The following is a 9,241-nucleotide window of genomic DNA, read 5'->3' as shown; positions in this document are numbered from 1 at the left end:
TGAGTAGTGAAGTGAATAACACTGATTATCTCTTCATCATGGCACCTGTTAGTGGGTGGGATATATTCATTAGGCAGCAAGTGAACATTTTGTCCTCAAAGTTGACATGTTAGAAGCAGGAAAAATGGGCAAGTGTAAGGATTTGAGCAAGTTTGATAAAAATTGTGACGTCTAGACGACTGGGTCAGAGCATCTCCAAAACTGCAGCTCTTGTGGGATGTTCCTGGTCTGCAGTAGTCAGTATCTATAAAAAGTGGTCCAAGGAAGGAACATGGGTGAACCGGCAACAGGGTTGTGGGGGGCTGAAGCTCATCGATGCACGTGGGGAGTGAAGTCCAATCCAACAGACGAGCTCCTGTAGCTCAAATTACTGAAGATGTTCATGCTGTTAATGCCGACTGTTTTATACTACTTAGTTATCAAATATGAAATGGATATACTTGTAAAGAGACCCACATAAGTACAAAAGACAAATACAAACTCACAAGGAGTATTTATTGTACAAAAAAAAAAAGTGACAGAATTCAGCTACATCTGTACAAGTTCACAAACACAAGCACATCATTACACAGCACTCAGTCAGTCCATTTACACTGAGAAACACTGCTCACATGTCAGCTGGTGCCCAAATCTGGCTCCGGAGATTGCAGAAATTCGTAGGGGTCGTGAACCATCTCCGTCTGGTCTCCAACACCAAGATGAGGTGAGCTTCCTGTTTGAGGGAAAAGAAATACGAATGATACGAATTCAATACTCTTTGACTGATTCTGAATCATTTTTATCACATTATTATTATCTTGTTTTCTTTGCAGTGCTGTGTGTTGGTGGTTTACCCAAATGGTGCTGATCTCTCTCTGAAGCATTAGAGAGAGAGGAAAGGTTGGACGAAGGTCTGGATCCGACTCTGTCCACCGCTGCGTCCTGAAATTCCTGCAGGAGCTTGGCCGCGTCGTCAAAGTGCTGGTGGTTGTCTTCGTGGTCTGGCTCCTTCTTCACAGTTTTCCCTGCTACAGAATGACGAGAGAACGGGTTTAATACTGACTCAGTGCTGCTCAGTTGTTCTTACTGCAATGAAGGCAGTGAAAAGATGAGAAAAGACTTACCCAGAGGGTTAAGCATGTCCAGGGTCATGTCTGGGTAATTCTTTAGATTCATGAATTCCAGCACTGATCCACTGTCCATCATGGCTTCATCTGCACTCTGAAATCAGAACATAAAACAAAGCAGATTTGATATAAAGTAGGCAGATATTTAATCTTATTTGCGATTGTTTTTCCTTTCTGTTGATCCTTTGTGCTTTTTGAATACGATAAATGTTGAATGCGTTTAATGCAATTACTACTTATATGCAAATATGCACATCTAGTCATGTTATATAAATGATTGGGGAGGGGTGTGTGACTGTCAAAAATATCTTTTTATTTTATCGATAATGATGATATTTGGCTGAGTGTTTTATTGTGCTGGTACCTTAAGGACCAGCGTAAAAATGTTGATATTCTTCATATTTAGTGTGGTGGTCAGTTCACAGTAGTGACAGAGACGAATCTTATTAAAGAATTTTAAATTGGTTTTTTAGCTTTTATGCATTTTATTCCTTTATTGTTTCTAAAAGTGTGCATCATCTTTTGATTTAATTTCTTACATTTAACCAGTCAAATAGAAAAATTTGACATTTGATTTATTTATTTGTTTTTAAGTAATTCGTTACTATACTTAAATGTAGCTTTTTCACAAATGTGTACTTTACTGAAGTATTTCCATTTGGTGAGACTTCAACTTCACTACATTTCAAAGTCAAATATATATATATATATATATATATATATATATATATATATATATATATATATATATATATTTTTTTTTTTTTTTTTTAATTATTATTTATTTTTTATTTTTTTTTACTTGACTACATCCCCCAAAGTCAGTCATTCCCTTTTATTTATGAGTGGATAAAAACTGTTTAATCAGACAGCCAGCTCTGTTTTGAGTGCCGTTGGCAGTGGCAGATTAAGGCATTGGCGACACGGGCAGTCGCCAAGGGTGGCATCACCACTGGTATCAACAAGATTCATCTTTGCAATGCAGAGGAAACAGAAGCTGCATATGAAGTGGCATTTCGATGTATTTACACTGGCAGCTCAGAGGGACATGTATTGCTTTAACCTGCAGTTACAAATGTTTGATATTTTAAACATAAAACATTTATTACTGATATTCAAGATTATAAAAAAAAGTGAGAAGATACTTTAAATGTGAAATTAAAACAGCCAGTAATTCAGTACAATTTCTGAGTCTGTGCGATTGAACAGAATCATTGAAACGAGTGATTAATTTAGGAACTAAACATCATCATGTTGCTTTGTTTGGAATGATTTTTGTTGATGAAATAGAGCATAACTAGGCAATGCGGTGTCTTAAATGTAAGTCTTTTAATACTAACTTCTTGTTTGTTTAACTTTTGTATAAAATCAATATCACTTTTGTAATAGTGATGATTTTTGGTATATCGTACAAATATGTACATAAATTACTACTATTAAAGGTAATATACATCATAATATTTTTTTTTAAACACAGGAGGCTTTGCTTCACTTCTCTCTCATGCCTTTATCACTTCTATGTTGTAATGTGAACAGCATTTACCTGCATATCACATAAAGAAGACTTGGCTTCGTCCACTGGCAGGTTTCTTTTCTGAGAAGAAAAAAAAAGGGCAAATCATTGAAAATGACCCAATTATACCTCTTTTACATCAAAAATAGTACACAAGTAAAACACGTTTGGTGTCCAGATTTTTCACTGGACAAAGCAATACATGCGTATTTCCTCCATTTGCATACGTATATCACACCTCAAACTGAATCCCTGAACCCAGAACAGGAGCATGAAGATTAAATGTGCAAATCATTTCTAAGTAAAATCAATCAATTCATACATACAGATGACCAAATTCCTTTTTGGTGGCTTCCACAAGATAGCTACTTGTTTTAGCTTTATAAGCATCTGGTAAGCAAATGTATCTAAGATACTGATCCATGCAACGTGCTTTGACTTGCAGCGATTTGAAGTGTCTTGCTCAAGTGAAAAACTAAGGATGGACCTCAAATGTTTTGGTTGACCAGCTGTTGCCGTTCGGAATGTTGTCAGGTACCTGTCGGATTTGGAAGATGGCCTTGGAGTGATCATTGCCTGTCATTTTGTCCAACAGGTCGTTGACGAGCCTTTTGGTAAAACTGCCACAGTCCTTTACAAACTCCTGCAGGCTGAAGATGTACATTATATGGGGGAGACTTGATACTTGACAAGACATGACATGAGTAATTAAGCATTAAATATAGTGTCAGGTTCAGCATCGGCTGATATGAGAGATGGTAAAATTCACCGTTTCACATTTAAAAGTTCTGCATAAAAGTTAAAACTGTGATGCATCGATTTTAAAAAGTGTGCATTGGAAATAACATTTCCCAATGCATCATTTTAAACATATTTGCATCGGTAATTAATATATAATTATTATTAGATGCGCTATACTTTTATTATTTAGAAAGTGACCAATAGTTTTTGACCAATATTTGATCTATAGATTGATTTCTCCTCGCTAAACTGTTTCTCGAGCACATTCTCTCACGTGTATATGACGCATCACAACACTACAGAGTGTCCTGAGAGTCACATAGAATACAGATTAACATGGCAGAAGTAGAGCTGCATCTTCCTGGAGACAGAACAAGAAAAGAACGTTCTTTTCTCTTTTTTTTGCACTACAAAGGCCTGTTTGTGAACAGGACATGTGTTCGAAGCCAGAAGGCACTTCAAGTATATTGATAGCTGCTTCCTATGTATCTTTAATGTATTGTTTCATTGGCTAGCTTGAAGTTTGTATGGTGAACCTGAGAGCGCACTGCACCCCCGTCTCATCTCCGTAAGCCGAGTACAGCATATCCATCTCCTCAGGAAGCAGGTCCGGGTAGATGGAGTTGTTCTGCAGTGTCTGAGCGTTGTATGCGCTATTCAGGTACGTCACTGGACACAAAACGAGTATATTAAAAAAATCATATTAGTGTAGCGCACATAAGCAGTGTGAAAAAAGGGGAGGGCTTAGGACTAATTACCCTTGTGTCTTCGGTCATCTTTGAATCCCAGCGTTGTAAGGCCGGGTAAGAGCTTGTTGGACAGGGAGCTTAAATCTACAGTATGGCTCTCTTCATCTGTAAAATAATGCATTTGAGAAATCTTAGTGTATTTTCTAGTATTTGGTGCCATTCACATTACTGATGAAAAAAAAATCAATGTAACAATGTAAAAAAAATCCTTTTTTTATTTTTGCATTTTTGAGTTACACACTATGTTCACTTTTTGAAACGTATCTCACGTTAACCAAAAGCATGCATCTAGCAATCTTCCTCCTTGACTACAGTCTAATGTATTACAAAAGAACTTGAGTTTTCTTGTGTCAAAATTGCCAGAAATATCTGTGTGTGTGTGTGTTTATGTTTGTCTATGGCGATGTGTACCTTCTGCTTCTGGATCCTGATTAACTACAGTATAAATCAGAGTCCCGTCTGCTTCCTTTCTAATGTACCCTACCTAAACAAGAGAAAGAACACAAAGAATCAGGAAGCACATCAGCAATATCTCTTTCTGATCAGTATTTTATAGACATCAAATACCTTCGAATTTGGCATGTAGCGGTTGATGCGATCGCGTGCTTCATCCGCTGCATGCTCCACCAGCGCCAGAACGTGTTCCTCAGCTGTGCTGTCTGTCAGACTGCACGCGTTCCCCTCCGGCTCAAACAGATCACTGGGGGAACTGCAGCTGATTATTCACCACAGCAATTTTGAAAAGATTAATTTTCAGGTTTATTGAACAATAACACATCACACTTGTCCATGAGGCTAAGGTTTATAGCTGCTACATTACAGGAGATATAAACAGTTGTTTCCTTACCAGTCCCTCTTTTATCACTCAATGTTAAATCAAAACTTTTTTATATTTCAAAACTGTGACACTGTAGACTCTCACTTTTTACCTTATCATGGGTTCTTTAACTGGCTGCTTTTTGGATTTTTTGGCACACTCTGTGTGAAAATGGGCGACTTCTGGGACTGGCTCCTCACCGGCTACGTCCTCGTCACCCAAAATGGCTGCCTGCTGAGAGAAATCCATGTCGTGCATGAAAGACATGCTGCGCTTCAGAGCTAACAGCCGCTCCTGGAAACAGAGCAGAGAAACAGCCGCGCAGCCAAGTGTTTACTCCTCCATCATGAGACCTTTGAGGGCCATGACCATGGGAGCAAAGGAACGCAAAAGCCGATGGCATGCAATGGAAGGGGCTCCGGAATGGGATGGAATAAAATAAGCATGCAGCCTATCGTGCACGTGCATAGCAAGCGCTGTGATGTTACGCGTGTTAGCTGAAATTCTAAGCGTTAGTATTGCATTTTAAGTGGGCATGAAGGTGGAAAAATGGGAAGTATGGGAAGAGTAAGAACAAAGTCAGGAAACAAATACGCAGCGAGTTACTTTGCTCATCATCTTGAAACCTGTGTGGAGAAGCTTCTTAGCAGCTTTATAGTAGACCGTCTCGGGTCGGTTATACACCATGGCGTTGTCGCACATCAGCTTGAAGTCAGCCTAAATTTGAGAAACACAGCAACAACAAAGGTTCCATTTAAAATAAAGTGAAGACAAGTCAGTGTAGATTACATGAATCCATTTCTGCAATACAATATCACCATGGGGAGCAACATTTCAATTTAATTAACAAGAGTAGATTATACAGTGTCCACTTATGCAACTAGAACATGCAGTCTATCTACAAGTTCTGTTAACAATACCACTCTATTAATCTATAAACCTCTATATAATCCAATAAACCTGCCTACAAATCGATCAACCCATCCAAGAGGTCCTCTTTACGAGCCCATCCCTCACCCAGGACCCTCTCTATTGTCCTGTCAACGGAACTGTACCTTTCTCTGAACCAGTCTGTGATCTTATGTATCCATCTATGAACTCCCATAAATAGGTCTCCTGTAAAGAATTGATTGCTGTCTGCAAAAATCTATACCGATAGTTTTTCCGGCCTGCAGTCCGCTGTCAATACGAGAGCGACCTCTAGAGGCGAGTCACTGACATTTGTTTTTACAAGTGAGATGCGTGCTGCAAAAAGAGCGCTATATTTATTATTTATAAATATTAATGATAAATTATATTTATTAATATACTGTAATTAATTCATATGTATTTTATTTAGCACATTTTCACAACAGTACTTTTTTTATGTTTGTAATAAAGTTCAGTAATATTTTACATGGAGTGTTATGTTTATTTGAAAAAATTTTATCCAGCGTCTTTTTAAAAAATCGGTTGATTAATTGGTTATCAGCAAGTACGATCCAACCTAGCTATCATTAAAATCCGCTATTGGTCGATCTTTACTCGTGTACCCTTGTACCATGTCTTACTTCATCAAAATAAAAATAAAAAATGCTGAAGTACCGGACCTGATGAGATACAACAGAACCAAATACCTTAAACTCCGTAACTGTCTTGTAATCGTTCATGGCAATCTTGTCCTTCATGGTACTGAAGTCCATGGGGTGTTTGATGATCATGGAGTAGCCTGGAGCGATGGCGTCCGTCACGGGGAAAGAAAAAAACCCATGAGGGTCTTTCCTGCAAAAAAAAAAAAAAAAAAAAGCACTGGATAAGAACTACAAAAAAAATTTTTCTTACTCAAACAGCATTCAGAAAGAGAAAACCTCTTTTTCCTCCTTTATCTTAAATGTGATTATGTGTAGATTCTATAGACACTATGACTGTGGAGGCAGGACGAGACAGAAAAGACAAACCTCTGTAGGAGACGCAGGAAATGCTCGAGGAGCTGCTGGCGAGGTGTGCTTTCGTTTTCTGGAACAAGATAGACACATGTTATACAATAACACAATGGCTAAAACTCTTCATTATTTGTGACCAGTATTTGATATGTAGATTGATTTCTCCTCGCTAAACTGTTTCTCGAGCGCGTTCTCTCAGCATCTCTGCTGCTACATGAATATGACGTAGCACAACACTACGGAGACCGAGGCGTGTCCTGAGAGTCATATAGAATACAGATTAACATGACAGAGGTAGAGCTGCATCTTCCTGTAGACAACAGGTAAAGTATGTCTGGTTTTATTTAAACTTTTGTTTTTTTGCACTACAAAGACATGTTTGTGAAAGGGCCATGCGTTAGAAGCCAAAAGGCACTTCAAGTAAATTGACAATTTGCTGTCTGTCTGAAGTAAAGAAATAAAAACAAACTATCTGTACCATATTAAATTGCATGGCATCATATTTTTTTGAATTGAACCAAATTGCAATCGGATTGTAATAGAGGTAAATCTTATTGCATCGCATCGGTAGCTGCTTCAAATGTATCTTAAAAAAGATAATATCATTGACTATGCATGGAGATAAGACTCACATGGAGAATGGAGAAGCACGTCCCTAATACATACAATAAGAAAGGTTGCTGCTTGTATTTAACACATATTTTGTATTGAGCTTTGGTGGTTCAGTGCGTTTCAGGAACATGGAATACGTTAAAAGGTCACCTTGCTGAGTGCGGCAGGCTCTGACAGGCCGGTCTGCCTGCATATCGGCCTCTGTCTTTATGCTTGGGAGGAACTCCTCAACCTCAGCCTCAATCTTCTCCCTTTTCCTTTTTCTTTCCTCCACCACCACCTAGAGCACGGCACAAAAACATCAAGGAACATCCCAAAACCACCACACTTGGTCAACGTAAGTATGAACTGCAGCACTGTGCCTCCTGAGACATAAGAAGCAGCTTAGTGACTGTACCTCTACAGGTTTAGTCAGGATGAGAGGCTCCACTGGGGCACTGGCTGCGTTTTCTTGCTGCTCTCTTTCCCGTTTTTTCTTCTTTTCCTCCTGTGAAATTAAACAAACCATCAAAAAACCTTATTTAGGAATAGTCTGGTTAAAGCATGTAAACAGTTACAAAGGAAGCAAAAAAATATATATATCCGCTGCATATTTTATTTATACTGTATACATGTTAACCAACATGCTCCTTTACTAACCTTTCGTCTTCTCCTTTCTTCGTCGTCCATGTGCTTGTCTTTCTCCTTTTCAGATTTTTTCTTCTTCTTCTTTTTCTTCTCCTTGTGCCTCTCTCGTTCGTGGTCAGAGCGGTCATCGTAGTAACTCGAGTCATGCCCTGAGCCGGAGAGTTCAGTGACTTCGCTGCCCCCAACCTTCAACACCAATTTCAGCGGCTTATCCAAGGGCTGGTCCTCGTAATCTGGGGTGTTAAGAAAAATTTTACTGTTGTAATCATTTTAACTGCTCTACTACAAGACACACAAATTTGTATGGTACTGTCAAGCAGACAAAAACATAAACATGAGCATGATAAATAGGACATGTGGCTTTGCAAGGATACACCACGTACAGCTGTTCTCACAGGGTGTACTCAATTCTGTTGCTAGTTATTTTGACAATAATGGTTGTATTTTTAGGTATTTTCAAAGGACAGTAAATTTCTATGTATGCAATGATAAAGTACCCCTGGATTAGAGGAAGTTAAGGGCCTTGCTCAAGGGACCAAAAGTGTAATCTTAACTGAACTGGGGCTTGAACCCCCAACATTATATGTAACCCAGAGCCCTAACCTCTGTAATATTACAAAATGCTATACATTGAAAGAATCCTAAATGCCTCATACTCCTTCACACTAGTGCACTTAATAGCGTACATGTAAAATGTTTCTGCGCCCTATTTATAAGAGGTGATTTGGGTCACAGCCTGGTACAGGATCCGTGTACTGTGTTATAACACACATAAAATGAAAGTCTGTTGCGACAACGCCTCTAAAATAGTTCAGCAATTCAAAGCTTAGTCAGAAAAATAATTCTTATTACAGAATATGTTTATTTCTTCGCTAAATTATGCTCCAGATGTATACTGTTTATTACTTGTTAGCTCATGAATGAATCAAAACCTAGCAAGGTCCGTGCACGAGCTAAACACTCACCTCCGTCCACAGTTCTCCATTCCGGCTTATATTTTTTGTGTTTCTTTCCCATGTTGTGTGTCCTAATAAACTTCGGTTAGTAATAACAATGATGATAATTCTAATAATAAATAAAAGCCACCAAAATCTCTGTCTTGGGGACTAACAGCAACAACAATAACAACTACGCTATGCTCGGGAATACTTCCG

General features: G+C 38.5%; 1 protein-coding gene across 9 annotated transcripts; it reads right to left on the bottom strand.

Moving 5' to 3' along the window:
* Positions 1–476: 476 nt before the first annotated feature.
* brd9 (bromodomain containing 9) lies at positions 477–9,239 on the bottom strand. 9 transcript variants are annotated; one of them, XM_083530106.1, is made up of 17 exons: positions 9,053–9,239; positions 8,100–8,320; positions 7,858–7,947; positions 7,611–7,740; positions 6,864–6,921; positions 6,543–6,687; positions 5,533–5,643; positions 5,039–5,220; positions 4,677–4,824; positions 4,521–4,593; positions 4,119–4,214; positions 3,897–4,029; positions 3,158–3,269; positions 2,650–2,700; positions 1,104–1,200; positions 834–1,007; positions 477–712 (listed from the first exon to the last, which is right to left on the bottom strand). In XM_083530106.1, exons 1-17 carry the CDS (start codon positions 9,102–9,104, stop codon positions 615–617), a joined length of 1,971 nt encoding a protein of 656 aa, XP_083386232.1. In that variant the 5' UTR covers positions 9,105–9,239; the 3' UTR covers positions 477–614. The 9 variants fall into 9 exon arrangements, with proteins under 9 accessions (XP_083386232.1, XP_083386233.1, XP_083386234.1 ...); XM_083530107.1 differs by having other exon boundaries at positions 4,677–4,818; XM_083530108.1 differs by having other exon boundaries at positions 4,677–4,809.
* Positions 9,240–9,241: the final 2 nt, after the last annotated feature.

The sequence above is a fragment of the Silurus aristotelis genome (assembly GCF_946808225.1).
Source record: "Silurus aristotelis genome assembly, chromosome: 25".
Lineage (NCBI taxonomy): Eukaryota > Metazoa > Chordata > Actinopteri > Siluriformes > Siluridae > Silurus > Silurus aristotelis.
This window is presented reverse-complemented; position numbering and strand designations above follow the sequence as displayed.